At 32.5% G+C, this 21,842-nt stretch overlaps 1 protein-coding gene and 1 long non-coding RNA gene across 2 annotated transcripts; one reads left to right on the top strand and one right to left on the bottom strand.

Annotated features, from left to right (window-relative positions):
- Window positions 1-1,222: 1,222 nt before the first annotated feature.
- On the bottom strand, window positions 1,223-8,775 carry LOC122606680. The gene is made up of 2 exons (XR_006324977.1): window positions 8,329-8,775; window positions 1,223-2,001 (listed from the first exon to the last, which is right to left on the bottom strand). It is a non-coding gene; the product is annotated as an uncharacterized LOC122606680 (long non-coding RNA).
- Window positions 8,776-13,957: 5,182 nt separating this feature from the next.
- Window positions 13,958-15,379, top strand: LOC122607213 (palmitoyl-monogalactosyldiacylglycerol delta-7 desaturase, chloroplastic-like). Its single transcript, XM_043780143.1, has 5 exons — window positions 13,958-14,266; window positions 14,364-14,504; window positions 14,634-14,774; window positions 14,884-14,990; window positions 15,166-15,379. The coding sequence occupies exons 1-5, from the start codon at window positions 13,958-13,960 to the stop codon at window positions 15,377-15,379; spliced, it is 912 nt and encodes a 303-aa protein (XP_043636078.1).
- The last annotated feature ends 6,463 nt before the right edge of the window (window positions 15,380-21,842 follow it).

The following is a 21,842-nucleotide window of genomic DNA, read 5'->3' as shown; positions in this document are numbered from 1 at the left end:
ATGAGATGATTAGTTTATGTATAATCTTTTTAAAAAAAGTAAAATAACGACATATATATTCGATATCCATACGTTATACATATTCAACCTATTACAATTAAGCTTTTCAAATATCGATATACATATGCAACATATCCAACATGTACTAAGTAGCAGTCTGTGTATATAATAATTTCAACTACCTGAAAGACATTCTGCTTTTGTAGAAATGTTTCATCATCATCATGACATCAGATAAAAAGGAATTTTAATGTATGCATGTGCAAAATATGAATAAATAAAATGAGCCGAAAATAACAACTCGAAAATATGTGAAGATCATTCTTTGGAGGCAAAGCTCCGCCAATCCCAAACTGCTTCGGCCGTTTTTCGAACAACGAATTCACCACCTTCTCCTAATATAAGTAAAAATCACACATTACAACTAAATGAGGATCAAATCCTTGTTTAGTGTTTTTTAAGAATCAACTCTTAAGGAGTAATATAGAAAATTGAAATGCCTGCTTCTAGATATCTATATATCAAATCCTTTCCAATTTGATTTCTTGAGAAGGCACCATGAGCACTTTGCGATGGCTTGACCGGAGTCTCTAAACTGGAGTCTTATTTAGAGCATCGACTGGAGTCGCTCACTGAAGGGAAACCTACCTAGAATTTAGTCTATCACCGATGAATATTAAGATCAGCGAGTCTTGCCTTGATCGATCCAATAACTTTAGTGCTCTACTTAATTAGTAGGGATTAGTTTCCTGGAATGTAAGAAACTTTGAACAAATGTCTATAGTAGGAAATAACTAAAGTTGTGTGTATTGTATGTAAACAACTCTAAATAATGTTTATTGTATGTAAGAATTTCGTTTCAACCAATTAAAATCTGACAAGTGGCACCTGTATATGGTTGCCACGTATGTTTTCTTACATACAATAAACATTTTTTCGAAGTTACTTACATACAATACACACAATTTTAGAGTTATCCTACTATAGACATTCGGTCAAAGATAGTTACATTCCAGGAAACTAATCCCTAATTAGTATTCAGATTAGCATACCCTTTCAGATTATTCCACCATATATATAATAAATTCTTTAAAATTTGTACTAACATAATCATTTCACTCCAAAAGAATACTCGTGTTAAAGTTTTCTGTGCAGTTGAGTTGTTTCTTATGATCTCCCTGCACAATTTAAATCGTCATGACTAACGTTTCAAACAACAATATAGGTTTAACCTGCATATATAGATATAATTAACCACTCTAATATTACTGATGTCAAAAAACAACATGCATATAGTATATGATGTACTGATTATCTGTAAAAGAAGTCAGAAAGCTACTTCTAAAAACACGCTTCTCGTCAACCCAACCTGGCCTGTTTGACATATACCAGAACCTGCTATGACCCAAACCCATTTTGACCCATTATCTAAACCACCCACCTTGTTATCTGTAAGATATACATTTGGACGGTAGAAAGAAAACTTTATAAACAGGCTAACCACATTCTTGGGATCTTCTGCATCAATATGAAGTTTTGCCGGTAAGTTCTTTGACTGGTAGTCCACATTAGCTGTAATAGGTGGAGCAATCTTACGTCTAAGGGCTTGGGCATAAACCAATCCAAACTCATCCAAAATATCTCTCTGAAAAAAACAACCCAAAACTCATACAAATCCTTTTAAAAACGTCACATAAAATCTGAAACCAAAAAAACCCATACAAACAGCCCAAAACTTTATCATTAGATTTTCGGTTCAAATACCCACCTTGAGAGTTTGAGGTCTACAGAATATATGTATATCACAGTCTTTAAAGTTAAATTAAAATGTCATTCATATGAGAAGTTTTTTTGTATACAGTAGAAATTCATTCAAAGAAATGCTTCAAAGAAAGTCTTTTAATCCACACACAAGAAGTGAGTCAATTTAACTCCCATCATATGCACACCTAAACTAATGCTTGATGTAAAATCCCCATCATATGCCGGACCTTTTGCTTCCTGTAAAATAAGGGAGGTGATATCTGTACCATAAAATATGGAATCTGGGAAAAAAAAGAAGAGAGAAGGGGAAGAGAAAGAGAAGAATATTACATGGTCGTTTCACCTAATTACACTTTGAGTGTCAATAAATGAGTGGAAACATAATACATATCTGCGCGCACACATTTTTGTCTATTCGTCACCTTTATGCTTTGAAGTGTTGTATACTGTAATCGTGTAAAACATCATGTGATACATGGACCAATGGGCCAACGAGATGAAATACCTGAGTGGTTACCTTCATCATGTGACCATATGGGCATTTAAATGAACGTCGCAAGTTATAGGTTTGAAACTTGTTAAAGGCAAATACGAAACTATATCTTGTGATTAATGTGTAAGGATGGTGTTTTGATACCATTATAGTATATGGGATGAGAGGGTCCCCTATTAGAACGAACGATGTGTTGTTAAATTGTATTTGATACTACATTTTATACTTATTAAATAATTCAAGGGGTTAGATTTTAATAGGAAACTCTTGTATATAATTCTCTTAGACTTTACAAATATAAACAAGTCTTTTCCATTAATCATATACTTAATGAAGATATTTATCATCTCCAATCCCCTTTTTCACACACAAACATACCTAAAACACACACTTAACCCTAATTCCACCATTAATTCTCATTTCTCAATTAAGCTCAACTTTTATCTTTATATTAGAGGATAATATTCTTGTGGTATACCACCATTAGTCAATAACTCACTTTGCATAGTAAAACAAATCAAAATTAAGGTCTATACGAAACACGTAAATTTAAATCCAAATATCTTTGGCGAGAACAACTTCTATTTGATCTAGCCTCTAGGCTTAAACCATTACATGAAATAGTTTAAACATGATGTTCTCTTTTGCAGTCCAACAACTGAAAAAAGCAGATATATCAAATTACTGAGTGGTAGAAATATTAGGTGTATTTACATGAATGAATATAATGAATGTCATGTTCAAGGTATTAGAACACGTCGATTGGGATCGGATCGGCAAGGTGGGAAGACATGAGTTTTTGAAAAATCGGGGAAATACCGGATTAGTTAAATTATAGATAAAAATACTCGTAATATTTATGAGATTATATACAGAGTTAAGTAAATATAGATGGCAAAATAAAGAGATTCAAGAATTTAAGGGATAAAATAGAAATTATGTATGGAAGAAAAAAAAAAACAGTTGGATGTCACTAATCACTAATCCCAATTTCCCATCAAATTAGTAATTTATATCTTCTTTTTATGTTTGTATCTTTCTCCCCTATAGAACTATGCCTATTAAATCTATATCTTTCTCTTTTCTTATCACAATAACGCACCACCATACCACCATGGAATCGATCATCACCATCATCGTTCTCTTTCCCTTTTATCTTCTCTTTTGCCGAGTTTTCAGATTTTGAACGTTTTTGACGGTCGTAGACTGCTGCTAACTGCCGTTGACCGATCATATGAGCCGATCCCGACTTCAGTCCTCAGATCTCGACCGATCCAGTCAAGTTTTATAATCAATGGATGTATATCTTTTCATGGCTTTAAATGGGTGTGTTAAAAAACCATGAAGATAGAACGGAATTTTAAACGTTAAATTTATGTTTTGGAACGGCTTGAAAAATGTTAAATGTTAGTTGTTAGTAGTTATTTTTGCTTCAAATTTTCCAAAAAAAATTTTGAACGACGAATGTTAAATATTAATGATTCGAGCCCCAACAGTCACATCGACCGTGGGCACTATGCTGGAAGTTGAAACCTGCACACTCTTGCAGAATAGGAGTATATGCTGATACGCTCAAGAGGTAAATGCTCGAAACCATGGAGAATCAAGATTCAATAATAAGTCTCCAAGCCAACTTCCCTTCCATCAAGGCCCTCTATGAGGGCCTAGTTGCCACTTGAGACCAAGTGGTTTCAATTAGTAATTAAACGTCAATGTCAGAATTTCAACATGATTCCTCCAAATTTGCAAAGCCTCCTAATTTCTCTTGGACCACCAAAGCAAAGTTTCTTGGCTATGCTTATAATTTTCATTTACAATTTTAAAATTATACTATTTTCTTTATTTTAGTTCTTCTAACTAATTTTATATTTGTATGACAAATTTTTAAATCATTAACGCAAAGGTGCTTATTCAAATGGTTAACGTGTGGCCTTTGTTAAAGATGACCAAGGTTCAAATCTACTCATCAACATTATGTGTTCTTTGACATAATGCTCAAGGTAGACTGGTGGGGCTTAGTTCGGCCACCGGTTCGATCCCAAGGACGACCGTGTAGTATATAACTAGATCAAGTAAGTAAGAAACCATTATCTTTTTTGCTTCAATGTTTATCTAAATATTAATAATAAAAATGGTTGAAATCATCAAAAATCATATTTTAAGTGCATATGTATATTATGTTTGATTTTCTTTTTTTCATCCGGAACCAGAATGGATAATGATTGAATTCAAAGAATTACTTTCCATATTGTGAATGAATGTAGAGATTTTCTCGATTGATTTGTCAAGTCTCTTTGACGACTGATTCATAATGGTAGGTTATGCGAAGTAGGATTAGAAGTTTTCGTGGTTAATGATTGTCAAGTCACTTCAATCCAACTTAGAGACGACGATTATGTGTTGAGATATTACATGAGAAATTGTACATGTCAGCTATTTCACTTAGGAGATCTAGACATGACTTTGGGGACTTTTTTAAACTAGTTGACGATCAACCTAAATATCACTGAGTTTTTGCCCATTCAATATGAATAAGCAGGTATTATTATCAAGAGAAAGATCAACACAGCCGTGATATATATGCAACATATTAATTATGAAGAATTGAAAGAAACTTTTACAAATGTAACACGAAACTTGTATAACCCACGACTCTTCCACCACGAGAAAATATGACTGAAAAAGTTTCTTGAGCTTTTGATGATGATGGTTGCGGAATCCATACACAACCATTGGGTTGCTGAAGTTTTTGATTGAATAATGGATTTCTAATTGATGACATGCATGAAGACTTTGTAGAAGCACATTGATGGAATTGGGGCGAATTTATAGAGCGAAGCGGATCGTTCGATGGGAGTTCGGACTTGAATGATGATAACTGGGGATTATGGCGTGATCGAGATCACGGTTGTACACCAATCAAATCCTGAATATGCAGGAGCATGTGCTGATTAGGTGAAATGCTTATTTTAATGGATATGGTGAGGAGCTATTGAAGTACACCCCCGACCCTCACCGGAGGTCGTACCGAGCGAGGAGCGGTTTAGTCATGCACTGCAGAACTAAACCAAATTTACTATTTAATATCTCAACCTGTACCGCCTCATGTGATGGTCGGGAGTGTAGTCCAACCGCTCTTCGCCATATCGATTAAAATATGATTGTTGGGTCAAACATTTCACCTCATCAGCCTTTTACATGATTATGCATATTTAGGATTTGACTAGTGTACAACCCTGTTGTTTCAATCACGCCATAATCTCCGATTATTATCATTCAAGTTCGAACTCCCACCGGACGATCTGCTTTGCTTTATATATTCGCCTCAATTCCAAAAATGTCGTTCTACAAAGCCTTCCTACATGTCATCAATTACAAATACATTATTCATAACTTAATCAAAAGCTTCAGCAACCCAATGGTTGCCTATGGATTTTGCCACCATGATCAAAAGCTCAAAACGCTTTTTCAGGCGTATTTTCTAGTGGTGGGAGAGTCGTGGGTTATACAAGTTTCGTGTTACAAATGTAAAAGCTTCTATCACTTCTTCATAGCTAATATTGCTTATCACGACTGTTGATATTTCTCTTGAAAAATACCTGCTCATTTGTATTGAAAGGGCAAAAACTCTGTGATGTTTGGGTTAATCGTCCACTAGCTCCAAAAATCCACAATGTCGTGTATAAATGTCCTAGATGAAATAGCTGACATGTACAATTAAACATTTCTCATGTCGTACCAAAAATCCACAATGTCACGACTGTTGATATTTCTCCTGAAAAATACTTGCTTACCATGATTGTTGATTTTAACTTCAACTTTCTTTATGATGATGATTTTAACTTCAATTTTATAAGAATAACTATATATATATTGTCTATTTTTCATATTAATATATGTAAACATAGTTGTTAGACTCGTACGAGTCGAGTTATAACATAGAGAAAAAGAGAGAATCGGAAGGTGACTCGGGTTGTATCGTGTGATTCATGATGTGACTCGGTCGGAGCAATGGGTATTTCAACCGTGCGATTCTCAAAAACCCACGAGCAAAAGAAGAAGAAATGGTTTAGTAGTTAGTGATAAGAAGAAGAAGAAGCCATGAGAGGTTAAAGAGAAGAAGAAACAAGTCGTTAAATAGTTAGTCAATGAGGTGCGTTGGGTTTTTTTATTTTGAAAGAATTTAAAAGGGAATATGGAGTGTTTTCATTGAAGGTATATGGATTCTTTAAGGATTTCACTAGGATAATCATTTACATAAGGCTCTTCTATATATGGTAGAAGAAAAAATGGTACTCGGCCATAGATGGAGATTACCTCAAAATCAAACCAACTCATTTTAATTGGATTTTATTATTTAATATACATAATAATATAATATATGTTATATATATAAGGGGGAAGGGAATATGAGGTTGTTAGGCACCTAAGTTGGGTGAAAACTCTCACATACCTGTTTTAAACCATAAAAATCATGGGGGCCAAACATATATTCAAAATATTAAAATATTGGTATGTGAGTGGTTTTTCACCCAAGTTGGGTGCATAACAGTCTCATACTCACTTTTCTCATATAAATATGTATATATAAAGATTATACACCCCCTTAAAATAGAAAGTGTTACACAATAGTTACGTACGAAAGTACGAAATTGCTCTTAATAAACACCCCCTATAGAAAGAGTTATTAGAGATTACCAAATTTGCCCTTAATGAAATAATATACACTCTAAACCATTATCTTGCTAATTTATATTCTAAGTCCTTATCTTATAAAATATCTCCACTCTTATCTTTACATCAACTTACATCACTCGACACAAATAGGCGATGTCATCACCACTCGTCACCAACACCAACACCACTAAACTGCCGACGCATTACGCGGGTACCATGCTCGTATATAAATATGTATATATAATGAATTTTATATATATATATATATATTTATATATATTTGCTAAATAAACATTAATTTCCATGACTATATTTAGTAAAGATATTTTAACAAAACACTTGATACTTTACATTATAATATAATTAAGTCTAATCATATTGACGATGACACGAAAACGTCGTTGAAAAATCAATGGCCTACTGTCAATAAAAGGATATGGAAGATAAGATGAAATGGATGGAAAGTCAAAACTTGATGACTCGGATGTCAAACAAGAAAGTGATAAATTGAAAACTTTATGCAAAAAGAAAAAAAAATTGAACCAATGCACTTTGTTATATAAAAAGAGATGTTTGATTGATTAATTCAAACTAAAAATGCAAACATAGAAAATAAACACACAATTAATAATGAGCAAAAGTGCTTGGCTAGGCAAATTCTTTTCACATTGTGACGACCATGGTTAACTATAATAAAACAATGCAAATTGGTTGACTAGTTATGACTTGAAAACCATTGACTTTTACTTGAGAAACTATGTACTTAATCATCCAACTTATTTAACTAATCGGTCATCTACAATAAAATATTTAGACACTAAAATCACTAGAAACAATGGAAATAAGTATTGCGTTCACAAATATTTTCCATTTCCACCGTTTGACATGAAAAAAGACTCAGAAGGTTTGGATCAAAAATTCAATTTGGTGTCCCTTTATGTATCCAATCCAAGCTAATAAGTTATATAAACACTTAGATGGTCATCTTGTAATACAATTACAACTCATTAATTTTACGAATCATATTTAACTAATCAAACTCAAAGGTAACATGTGACTTTACAGTCATAAACGCAATCGTGAATAATCAACAACATGTATACGTCCATCCAATCCGCCAATCGCAATGCATCCATATGTATAATGTTATCCTAATTCATTAACTAGTCAAAATTTGACTTTGAAAGTTAACAATCACAAAAATCACAAATAATCAACCTTTAACCATCAATTAAACAATGTCATCACAAAGTGGGTTTCATTATAATGCCTAGCCAAACACCATATTACACTACTCATAAATCATATCAAAAGAAAAAACACAAATAATCATAGTATCATATAAAATATTCATAATGTGTACAATAAAATAAAATTAAGTAGAGAAATACAACCTTTAAATAGCAAAATCAAATCCATGGATGAAATGGATAACAATCTTCTTCTTCTTCAACTCTCACAATACTCCAAGACCCAAATTCTTAAAAAATAATGAATCTTTATTGTTTATATGAAAATGATTAGTAGGTTTTGTAGAAGGAGTGATAAAGGTGAAGATGATGGATGGATTTACTTTTTAGATGCAGATAGATTATGATGAAAGAGATGATTTAGTGATGAAGATAGGGTTTTGTGTTAATGTTAGTGTGTGTGTGAAGTTAGAAAATGATAGAGAAGAAGTAAATAGGTACCCACAAAAAGATGTGTTTATCTCGATCTCACATGTGGAGCTCCAATAGCCACAAAAGTATCATAAACATTGTTATTCATCTCTGATTGGCTGCCCTCTATTTGTTATCTACAGTATCTATCAAATGAAAAAGGGAATGAAAAGATAATGTTGTTTTCTCAAATTGTCATGTTCCAGACTTCCAGCCGAGAAAAACAAATTAAATGGAAGTGTGTGGCTAGGTGGCAAGGATTGATTGCTCGGTCAACAAAATCAAAGCGAAACTCTTGACATTGTCAAATCCAATCTACCAAGTAGCTAAGACCAACATTAACCGAACCACAACGACCCAAAGCCCAAAGTATCAATTACTATTATGAGATCCCCACATCGATGCAACGCACAACTACGCAAAACTAGAGGAGCAAGAGGCGGTTAACCGATTTTGGTTATTAATATCATTAACCGATTTCAGTTATTTTTTAAAATAGTAATAACTGGTTACGATTAATTTGTACCGGTTAATAACCGGTTTCTTGGTTTTAAAACTGGAACCTATCTAACTGATTTCGATATACCGGTTAACCTATTTGTTTTTTTTAACCGCCCATTATAATATTAAGGAAGTGGTGAACAATGGGGAAAAAGAATAATTTTCGACAAGTCTGGGCGACGAATCCATATTCCAAACAAACATCATTTTCTAAATACAAAACAAAATTCATCATCCTAAATCTCAAAAACAACCAAAAATTGATGTTGGATCTGATGAAAGAAGCATTAATATATATATATATAAGCTTACGAAATTATCTGATGGTGCGACCTTTCCGGTTATATATCAATGTGTACATATACAGGGAAAAGATAAAATGAGTCCAACTTATTTTGAGTCTAAAAAAAGTCCATTTATTTTCTTCCATCTCCCCCTATGACCTATCACCCTCTATGACCTATCACACTATGACCTATTACCCTTAATGACCTATTACCCTCAATGACCAATCACCCCCACCGGCTTTGGTTTATGAATATCCTTAAGGGCAAAGCCCGCTCCGAATCATAATTTTTGACAACCACCACCAACCACCATCATCACCGGAAAGTTAACTTACACATGTGTAAGTCTCGCCAGAGATGGTCGCCGTCACCGGAGGATCATGGTGGTGGCCGGAGATGATGATGGTGGTGGTCGGAGTTCACTTACACATGTGTAAGTTACATAGACTATTTTTGAACTCAAATTAGCTAGACTCAATTTATCTCACCTATATATATATATATATATATATATATATAATAGGGTTAATTACAAAAGTGGTACCTAAACTATCCATCATATTGCACAAATCATACCCATGGTTTATTATTTACGTCCGTCATACCCAAACTTACCATTTTTCCACTCGGACCATACCTGGACCTAACATCCGTTAGTTGTGCTGTTAATTGCCCCAAGTACAGGTATGAAATCTGTAATTTTTATTATACTTCATGTACCATTTTTGTAATTTACCCTTATAATTAATATTTTAGGCTATAAAACTATACTTTATCAATTAGTATTATTTAATAAAAATTAATATTTCTAATGACTATTATTTAGTAATAAATTATAATTTTTAAAAAACTTTTTAATATTTTTTAAATATTTATTTTTTAAAAAATATTTACATTTTATAAAGATTCTTTCTATTCTATAAAAATGAGTATGAGACTGTTATGCACCCAACTTGGGTGAAAAACCTCTCACATACTAACTTTTTAATATTTTGAACAAATGTATGGGCCCCATGATTTTTATGGTTTAAAAAAAGATATGTGAGGGTTTTCACCAAACTTAGGTGTCTAACAGTCTCATATTCTCATCCATATATATATATGGAGAGAGAGAGAGAGAAACAAAAAAGTGAGTATGAGGTTGTTATACACCCAACTTAGGTAAAAAACCCTCACATACCAATATTTTAATATTTTGAATTAATGTTGGCCACCATGATTTTTATGGTTTAAAAAAAGTATGTGAGGGGTTTTTCACCCAACTTAGATGCCTAACAGCCTCATATTCATTTCCCCCATATATATAATATGTATATAATATGTGATTAATCGGTTAACCGGTTATAGGTTGACAGAATAATAATCGATTTTGGTTTTGAAAAAAATAATCGGTTACCGACGGTTTCTGGTAACCTATAATCGGTTTTTACTATTCCGGTTACCATCCGGTTTCGGTTACCGGTTAAAAATCGGGTCGGTTCCGTTAATCGGGTTTTTCTTGCACCTTTACGCAAGGCTACTTTTCAGAAACACCACATAAGAAAACGCATCCACTTTCAATGGAAGTCCAAAAATGAAAAACGAACATATATAGAAGCCAAAAAAGAAATATCAATTATTTGTTTATTGATTTCTATTATAATTAGAGAAATGCTACCTATTAAAGGTGAGCAAAAACCAAAATAATAATGAAAAAATCGAAAAGGCTGTAAAAAATTAACCTAAATACTAAATCAAACTAAAAAAACAGCGCATCTAAGTTTTAGATTTTCCACAACCAAATATCGAGTATAATTAGATTTGCTAGAACATGAAAACGTACTTCATTGGCTCTCCGATCATGTTTGATTCATATATTGTTTCATGGTTTAGTTGGTCGATATATTGTTGTATTTTTGTGGACATCTAGTAAAGTTATAGGTTCGAAACTTGTTAAAGACAAATGAAAAGACCCATAAGTTGTTTCCCAAGAAAGGGTTTAGATCTATATCGCAGTACATAGCGCGTAATGGGGGTGGGGAAGACTGTTTGGTAAAGGCGGATCCTCCTGTAGGTACCTAAATGGACCATGTGGTGGTGTGGAAAGGCGTATGTATATCTAATTCGAGCATTTTCTACTACTAGTATGGGTAAGCATAAGGAGCTGTAAATACTGTTACGTAGAACACATAACCTTTGTATAATGAGCTACTCATTAGATAAGACTATATTTTTTGATCAATGTGTGAGGATGGTATACACTTTTGATATACCAATATAGTACATGGGCCTAAAGGGTTTTCTATTCGAACTAAAAATATTAAGTTGTATTCTAGATTACATTCTATACTTATTATATAATTCAAGGAGTAGATGTAAATACAAAACTCTTGTATAAAAATCTCTTGACTTTACAAATATAAACAAGTCTTTTCCATTAATCATATGCTTCATGTAAATATATATCATTTTCAATCTCCTTTTTCACACACAGACATACCTAAAGCATTGATTTAACTCTAATTTCAACATTAATTCTCAATTAAACTCAACTTTTATCTTTACATGCCCACTCACTAGTGATGATGATATTTTTTAATATAACAGGGATTGAAATCTTCTAAAGTTATTTATAATTTTATTAATAAAGTTGGTGATTTTAACCGTTGGATTAAAATCAAGGGTCAAGATTCAAACATAATTTTTAAATTTCAATCCAAAGGTCAAGATGCTTCCAACTTTACTAGTAAAGTTGAAAGCAACTTTAGAGGATCTTAATCCAGTATAGCACCATTCATCAATAATTCACTTTTCACAGACAATAAAACAAATCAAGATTGAAGTCTAAACATGTAAATTTAAATCCAAATATCTATGGCCAGAAGAACTTTTAATTTCTCTAGCTAGCCTCTAGTCTTAAATTGTTACACGAAATAGTTTAAACATGATGTTCTTTTTTGGAGTTGAACAACTGATAAAAGCAAATATATATCTAATAAATGAGTGGTACAAATATAGTGTACTTACATGAATGAATATAACGGATGCCATGTTATGGATGTACTCAATCTTTTCAACTTCAAGTCACGTCGTAATCATTAATTAAAAATATTGTACTATTTGTTGGTCAATGCACCAGTCTATGGGCACTTTTTAGATGTACAGTTTTTGCTTCATTATGATTTTGCTCAATAGTACAATTGTAAAAAAGCTTACATGCATTATCTAATTGAAGATCATTAGACAATTCGTTGGGGTATAGTTAAGGCAGTTGTATAGTAATGATTAATCTAACAATATGTTAAGTTGATGATTTAAGTTAATATCATTGGGACATTTTAGATGCAATTAAGATATGATTTATTTAAAATTAAGGGGTTGAATAATTGGCTTGGATGAATTCTGAACATGCACAATATTGATTGAGTTGGTTGCCAGTAATTTATTCAGAAAGGAAAGGGAGAAAAAAACTTAATCCAAATGAATTTATGAGCTATACAAGTATTCGGATGGAACTCTTTCCACTTGAATTAAAAGAAGTGGATGCAGATCAAATTCCATTAATCAATGTAGCAATATAATGAAAGCAATCCACACAAGACTGATATTGTAAGGAGGTCATGCTATTCAGAAGAAGATGTTAAATGATCAGTACAATTATTTCTTTAACTTTCTTATTTTTAAACCACCTAACTTTTATAACTGATCATTTCGTCAATTATTTATCATTCAATAAAAGATAATTAAAGATGCATGTTTTATGATTCAAGTGTTAAATATATGGAAAAATTAAAGTAAACCTCTCCGTGTAAACTCATGCAGGACGTTTATTTGAGTGTATTAGTTAGGTAATATATATCTCATAATCTATATCTATATCTAATATCTAATAAAATAAACCATCTTTTTTTTATTTAAACTTTTTACCTTTCAAAAACCAAAAATACCTATTTTCTTTATTCACTAATTTAAACATCTCCATCTAATATATCTATAATACCCTTAATAAAATAATTTACAGTATAGATCCCCCAACACTTAATATAACTATAATACCACCTTTAACATCAATTTTTTTACATTCACTACCATCGTCGTCCCCATCATTATCCCCACTGCCGCCCCCACCATCACCTCCGCGATCACTAACCCCATTACCACGCATTGCGCGAGCATAAGTCTAGTAATAAACAAAAGATCTTAGTTCAATATATATCTATATACTTAATGTTAAGTTAGCCAAATCCCTTATATAAAATCGAAAGTCTACGAAGTTGCAATACAATTGTACATACCTAGTACACTATTTTAAAGATAAAAGAACCAAAGTTAATTTTCTTGTTAGACTTCATTGCACATTTGTTTCAACAAGCTAGCCTCTCTAAATCTCCATAAACCCTTACCTTGCAAATTAGTGTACCTCAAATCATACAAAAGCATCAACTCATATACACACTTCATTTATATGTATACATAAAGGTACACACAAAATAAGCTATTAATTAGCACTAAAAGCCAAATAGATGCATGTTTATTAGTTTATATATACCCACTTCATATACTCATTCATATGCAAAAAAAAACCCCTGATGACTATGTCAAGAAATGGCAAAATATTGTTCTCTGATGTGGTGCAAACTAGGAAGAGAAACCACTTCTGGGGACGCAAATGGAGGGACATAGACGTTAAGATGGGTATGGGGATTCTAAGCTTTCATATTCTTGCGTGTTTTGCACCCTTTACGTTCACTTGGAAGGCATTTTGGACTGCCTTCTGCGCATACGTGTTAATGGGGATATTTGGTATAACTATCTCATATCACCGTAATCTATCTCACCGCAGTCTCAAGCTGCCCAAGTGGCTCGAGTACATTTTTGCTTATCTTGGAGTCCTAGCTTGCCAGGTGCATTTTTCTTTCTATTAGAATTAAACTACTCTATACATACTAAATAATTAATTAATTAACCTGCTTCTGAATAAAATTGTATATTTGCATTTAGAGGGATCCAATATTTTGGGTGAGCATTCATAGATTTCATCATCAATACGTCGAAACAGAGAAAGATCCACACTCTCCAACATTTGGGTTCTGGTTTAGTCATATGGGCTGGCTCTTTGATACCGGCTACATTATAGAAAAGGTACTTTGTGTTCAGTAGTTAACATTATGAAAAATAAAATAAAGGTCATTTAATTAATTTGCCTAATTATTATTGTATCATATTTTTCTTGTTTAATTGGATTATGTACATGTACATATATGATTTCAGTATCAAGAACGTAACAATGTAGAGGATTTAAAGAGTCAAGCATTCTATAGGTTCCTTAGAAGAACTTATGCATACCATTTATTTGCATACATGGCCCTTATTTACACTTTTGGTGGATTCACCTACTTTGTATGGATTGTGGTAAGTTTTTGATTAACTACCTTCCCAGTCTAATAGAATGCACGTTTGATTAGAATTCATTGTATAGATATGTAACATGATTATATGTATGTATAATATATATGTGTAGGGTGTTTTCACCACATGGGGTTACCATGTGACGTGGTTAGTGAATTCAGCTTGTCACATATGGGGATATCAAGCTTGGAACACCGGTGATCTCTCCAAGAATAATTGGTACACACCTCCACTAAATGAATTATTTGAATTCCTCTGGAATTGAATTGAAGATATGTATATGAAGAGAAAATGTCACTCAAGTCAAGTTTGCCGTGAAAATTAAACAACTTAAGAAATATATATGTAGTACATACGTACTTAACTAATTAATGTGATATATGTATATGTATAGGTGGGTGGCACTTCTTACTTTTGGTGAAGGATGGCATAACAATCATCATGCATTTGAATATTCAGCTCGACATGGGTTAGAGTGGTGGCAAATTGACCTTGGTTGGTATTTTATAAGGTTGCTTGAAGTATTGGGGTTAGCCACCAATGTTAAGTTGCCAACCGAAGCTCACAAACTTAAAAGGTCATTTGTTTCTCTTAACAAGTTCAAATGATCGACTCATCACTTCATTCTTTGATTTCGGAACTAGCTTGACTCATGCTCAGATAACTACACACTTCTTATCATCGCTCATAGCCGCCGTGAAGTGTTTGGATGCAAAGGCGATGGTGTCGATCATTAAAATGATGGTGTCGATCATTAATTTTAAATCATCATAATTAAGTTTTCAATGCTATGTGTGTGTTTGCGATTTTAATTTATTCGTTGTTAAAGATGTGAAGGATCAAGATTAAGTTTTCAATGCTATGTGTGTGTTTGCGATTTCAAGTCTCTTTTTATCATCCTCCAATATTTTAAGACCACCCCGTATCCAAAAATATTTTTAGGACGGCTGATTGTGGATTTGTGGTGCCTTCTAGTTTAAGCACAGAATGTTTTATATTACAAAAAAGCCCAATAACATAATAATCCTAGCCTAATAACCTTAAAATTTTGGGATCTTGTCTACATGGGGGCGGGGGCCTCAGGCTATCGCCTAGCCCAAGTGCACTATTGGGCTGCCCCTGCTGATAACTATCCAATTTAATCTATCAAATTAAAAATTAACTCTATAAAAAAGACTACATGCTAAATTGCAAACAATTCAAATGACAACTTCCAACGAGACAATCCATCATTCCCTAGTATAGTACTATTGACATGTTAAATCACTGAATAAGTAGTTACCAATCTACAAGTAATTGCATGCCCAACCACAACCGAAATACAGGCCCAAGGCCCAAAGTAGCACATATTGTCTTCGATTAATATAAAATGAAAAGAATGAAAATCATTTTCACCTCTCCGTTATCATTTTTGTTGTCTTCGACTAATATAAAATGAAAAGAATTTTCACCTCTCTGTTACCATTTCTATTACCTAATGCAACCAAACAATGATAGTATTTCTCATTAAATCTTTCTCTTTTTTCATTACAAACTATCTATTTCTTATAATTTATCTTTTCCTATGCATCAAACAGTTATACTCTCTCATGCAACCTTTCCCTGTTTCATTTCCCCATTTCACACCTTTTTTTTCAATTAAAAAAAAATATAAAAATGACAAAAATTCCTTTATATCAAGATATTTTCTTTCCCTCCTTGAGGTACTTACCTTGATGAAATATGTTCACTTAAGATATTTCAAAATACCTTTTTTTATATCTCTTCATTCCGTCCACCTTAATACAACCATCCCATTGAGCTTAATCATGAGCAAGGCTGTTTCTAGTGTTTTAAAAACACCATACGAAAATTCTATATGGAAGTCCGAAAATCAAACTAATATTGTAGCAATCGTCAAATTTCCAAGTCAATATCTATTCTAGATTATATTCTAATTAGTTAAATATGGTATGATAAGATTTTATTTTACTGAATACTAAAAGAAAATACCAAATGTTAAGTAAATCTTTTGGAAACTATATTTTATTTAGAGCAATATATAGTTTGATTGACTATCATATCACTTGTAAAAATAGTGACAATTTCTTATGAACAAAATTATGACTTTTGGTACTTTTACTCAACCCTTATGTCAATCATCAAACAGTTAAATCAAAAATTCAAGATACATGATAGAATATATATCATCAATAGCAACATGAATGAGAATCTAAGATTTTACAAGTTCATTCATTACACCATCAACACCAGTATATAAAAGAGCCCAATTATAGCAAAAACAAGGAAAGGTTCAAAATACAATACGACAAATAACAAGTAGAACACATGAGTTTTCTAAACATGACAGCCAGATTATCTTTTTACCAATAGTCTCCATCTTGTCAGATTATATTCTTGACATCTCTTCCTTCTTATACTAACCAAAATATTCTATTGATCATATACACGTTACAAGATAAAGCACCCCATTTCCCATTGTTTCTTTAAGTCGATCGGTTACAAGGAGGCACCATGTTTACAGGACTCTTCCACCCAGGAGACACCTTTCTTGAATCACCAATAAAACCAGTTCAACACATTCCTCATCACTCTCCTGATCGGCTCTAATCCTCTTATAAATAATCATCCCATTCTCCAGCTCAAATGCACCAAAAACACCATTGCTAAACAATCATTTATAATACTTAAACTCCACCTTACCCTCCCTGTTTTACCCCTGTTCTCAAACCAGAAAAATATAGCTCATCTCACCATAACATCATAAACACTATGACCATGACTTTCAGTTAGCCGCGGTTGTCATTTTTTGAGCTTCGTTGCTATTTTGGGTTCTAGTCTTGAGTCACCAAACGTTTCTGCTAGCTCTCTATCACGCGTTTTCAGTCACCGTAACTCAGGAGCTCGTTTCATCTTAGAATTATCCCTACGCTTCTCGATTCCTGTTGCTGTAAGTCTTTTGGCCCTGCTCACCGATGTAACGATTCTAAAAACTCTTGTCACGATATCGCTTTGTCAATGCTATGAGTAAACTTCAGGAGAAATGGATTCTAAACATGAAATGCTAATTAGTGTTCTAATCTTATAAGCATAATTCAAATGACCTTAAGTAATGAACATGGACAGGGGAGGACCTAAAAGACTACATGCTTAAGCCCACATATTAGTTATATATACCTGGCCAAATAATGTTACACATGTTAAATAAATTGATTGACTTAAGAAACCATAGATGAGAGACTTTTGCTTACATGACCTACTAGTGAACATGTATATGATCAAGTGCAAATGTCTCAGGAGGTCCAAGTTTAGAGACATGAAAGGTTAATATATCAATACGAACAAAATTATATAACGACGATCTCATGCCTATTCAATAATTATGGATATCTCGACTTATGTTTAAATTCAAACTTCGAGTTTTAGAGACACTAACAAATTAAAACTGATCCCACTGTTATTACTATGTAATAAGATAATATAGTGCTCTTATCAAACTTGCTGATGGATTATTCACATGGGGTTTATTTGTATAGACACTACTAATATGAGTTCATCAGGAGATTCTAATTTTGAATATATAGTGATTATTGGCATATAGGCCTACATATGAAGAATAACTAAAATAATGAAAACCTTCTGACTATACTAGTATTATGGGTTTCTTGATTCATACTATAATTTAGATTTTGAGTTTTACAAATAAATAAACTTGGTGTTGGTAATATGGACAGTAATGTAAAACGGATAGAATTTAAGTGACCTTTTGACTTATAAAATCACATGATTTATTTAGGACACACATAATTCCGGAATACTCAACTTCGAATCACCATTTTCTCGATATCAAGCTAAGGTGAGTTCATAGTCCCTTTTAAATATTTTATTTTTTTTTGGTGAGAATACATGCACTTTTATTTATTTTAAGATTGGACACAAGTACTTTATTACTATATATTGCCTGAGTTGTTTTTCATCCTATTAAATCCCCTATTTCAATACCGTCAATTATGGACTTAAGCGCGAATATTTGTGAATAGATCTATTGGGTTTGACACCCCCACCCGAGTTAGTAGCGCTAACTTGATCGGCATGATCAAACGGGTGCATGATATTTGATTCATAGTACTTGAGGATGAAAGTACTACGCATGGGGTAAATGTAACATCGTTAAGCTTCGGTATTAGAAGCTCAGTACTATAGTATTATATATATTATGTATATAAAAACCTTGTGATCCATAAACTATGTTGATATGATAAACCTATGACTCACCAACTTTATGTTGACGTTTTAGCATGTATTTCTCAGGAAACTAGTGTTATGGAATTTCATGGAGTGGAGTAGGAATCTCAAGTATTCAAGAGTCATGTACTAGATAATAAATAAGAACTCTTATATATTCCCTAGTTACTTTATTGTAAGGTTATGTCTTGAAACGTTGGTATTAATGAATAAAAACGACACGTTTAGTGGTCGTTCTCTTGTACAATTTGTGTTATGATCCTTTGTAGTCATAACTCGTCAAAATGATTTGGCGGGGTGTGACAAGTATGAATAATTGTTTATTGATTTTTGTTAGGTAATTATTATTGAAACGCTACTCCATAAACCAAATAAATAAACAAAAAGTTGTAAAGGCAGCCACATTTACCCCAAAAGCTGAACCAAACAAAAAACTGCCTACTTGGGTTTTGGATTTCTCAAAACCAAAATTTTAGGTTTGGTTTAATTTCCTAGGAAAATAAAAACGGAGTTCATGGGTTTAAATCCCCGGCCAGTGTCAATGTCTTATTAATTGCGGCTTACCTCATTGCGGCTTACCTCATTGCGGCTTACCTCTCTTATCGTATGACATATTCGGGGGCCTCTAATAAGTCGACCATCCATTACCTTAGATCAAGATATATCAAACTTATTTAAAATATTTAGGTCGGTGTCTTCGTATTATTGTATAAAGAATAATTTTATTTCTTTTCACAAAATTTTAAAATGTCCCTATCATGTTAAAACCAAGTTAAGATCTCGATTCCATAAGTTTTATACATGGAAAATAATATTTAGTCCAACAATTTATGCAATTATGCCTACAAATTTTCTTACATGGAAAATAATATTTAGTCCAACAATGTACCTATCATGTTAAACCCGTAGTTAAATGATGAGGTAATGACCTCATATACTCCATTATTTGAGTAATTATTGGATTATAAGCATATTATAAATATCAATTTTTAAAAAACCCTCAACCACAAACTTTTGATTGAATCAATGTGTAAAGTAAAATTGAAGAAATTGGAGTAATAAAAAAGGTTAACTAGATAAGGTAATGCCTAGAGTAAGCAAGCATGGGCTTGTTACAAAGAAAAATAAACTCATGCTTCTTGCCAAACCAATGCTAATAAAATAATTGCACGAAAAGTTACTTTACTAAACCGCACACTCTCGATGTCCACTTCTTTTTATATAATTTTTTTTTTCTTTTAGAACTCTAATGTACAAAATTGATTAATACCTAAAGTGATTATCACAATTTCCCGTGAACATTATATACTTTTATTAAACCAAATGTTTGTTATATACACCGTCGAAGTATTGAAACCTAAAACTGTAGAAAATGACATTGCGTGTTATATTTATTTATTTATTAAATTTTTCAAATTCTTAATAATAGTAAAGTGACATAACTTAATGTGATATTAGTTTTAAAGAAATAGATATTTGATATGCTAAAAGTTTGAGCGAACCTATTATACTAATATTTTATTATTTCTTGTTTAATGAATAAATGAATAGGCCCCCATGATTTTTAGATTAAAAAAAAATATATAAGTGTTCCACACCTAAACTAAAATATCAGTCTTATATTCTCATCCCTACAAATATAGAGTTAATTAAGTATATATATGTTGGAAAGGTTGCTGAGTGGCATGGAGCAGGTGTTGGCCACTTTATGGTATGGGTTATGTGACTATATACTGGAAGTGACATTAGCGGCTAAGCTGCAGGGTATTGTCGCACCCTGCCGATATATGCACGCGCACCCACCGCTGCCAAAGACCCCAGCCAGGTTTTATTCCTGAAGTACCACTGCTCTGCACCCAGACCATATTAAGCCTAGCCCCTTGGGTGCTCACTAGACCTATTTGTATTTTATTTTGGAATGTTTGGTTTATGGCCAACATTCTTCTCGATTTTACTAACATTCTCTTTACTAATCATGCTTAGTTTGCTTCCACCATTCCAATTATTTATTCACAAATACATACCAACCACTTCACTTTTATAATTTACGCTATAAAAATATATCTACCATATTACTTATTTGAAAAATATTTAATGTGTTTAAATTGTAGACATAAAGATGTGTCATCATAACATAACAATTGAATGAATAATGCATATTTTTAAGTACTTCTTTAGCCATATGACACTATTAGATTTTGTAAACAAACCAAACATCATAACATCCGGTATGATAGATCTATGCAAAACCATTCAGAAAGCCACATAAATAATACATCAGTTTTTATCAATTTATTAGTTTTGTGCCGTTATGGTTGCAAAAACATGCAGAACGTAAAACATAATTTTTTTATTATTTATTTATTCTTATAAATCATATAAATTAGTTTTTAAACAATTGTTTTTTTATTCAACGAGAGTAAGTACCCGCGCGTTGCGGCAGTGAGATGGTGGGGATGATAGGTAATAAAGTGTAATAGGTTATAGAGTGTGATAGCCAAATGCTTTAGCCGTACGGGATCCGCCCTTGGATTTAAAAATTCATCGAAAGTATATCAAATGACATCTCTAGTGAAAGAGTATGAAATTTTAAGAACAACCATAAATATTTTATAATTTATCGATTTACAGTTTTTGAGATAAATGATTTTGAATGAATTAGAGGAATAAAATAATTTATGGAGGAGAAAGGAAAAAATGAGTGACTGGGATTTGAAGAGAGAAATGAAAATGAAAGTTGAAAGTTATGGGGCATTGATGTGTGGTACATCATGCATTATCATGTGTACATTGTTGAAATTGAAAGTTGAAAGTTTAAACCTTTTT

Source organism: Erigeron canadensis, chromosome 7, assembly GCF_010389155.1.
Source record: "Erigeron canadensis isolate Cc75 chromosome 7, C_canadensis_v1, whole genome shotgun sequence".
Lineage (NCBI taxonomy): Eukaryota > Viridiplantae > Streptophyta > Magnoliopsida > Asterales > Asteraceae > Erigeron > Erigeron canadensis.
Note: the sequence above shows the minus strand (reverse complement) of the source record. Positions and strands in the feature narration are given on the sequence as shown.

Coding starts and splice junctions, on each gene's coding strand:
- LOC122607213 (XM_043780143.1), top strand. CDS start 13,958: ATGTCAAGAAATGGCAAAATATTGTTCTCTGATGTGGTGCAAACTAGG. Junction 14,505..14,633: donor CCGGCTACATTATAGAAAAG/GTACTTTGTGTT, acceptor ATATGATTTCAG/TATCAAGAACGTAACAATGT. Junction 14,775..14,883: donor CCTACTTTGTATGGATTGTG/GTAAGTTTTTGA, acceptor ATATATGTGTAG/GGTGTTTTCACCACATGGGG.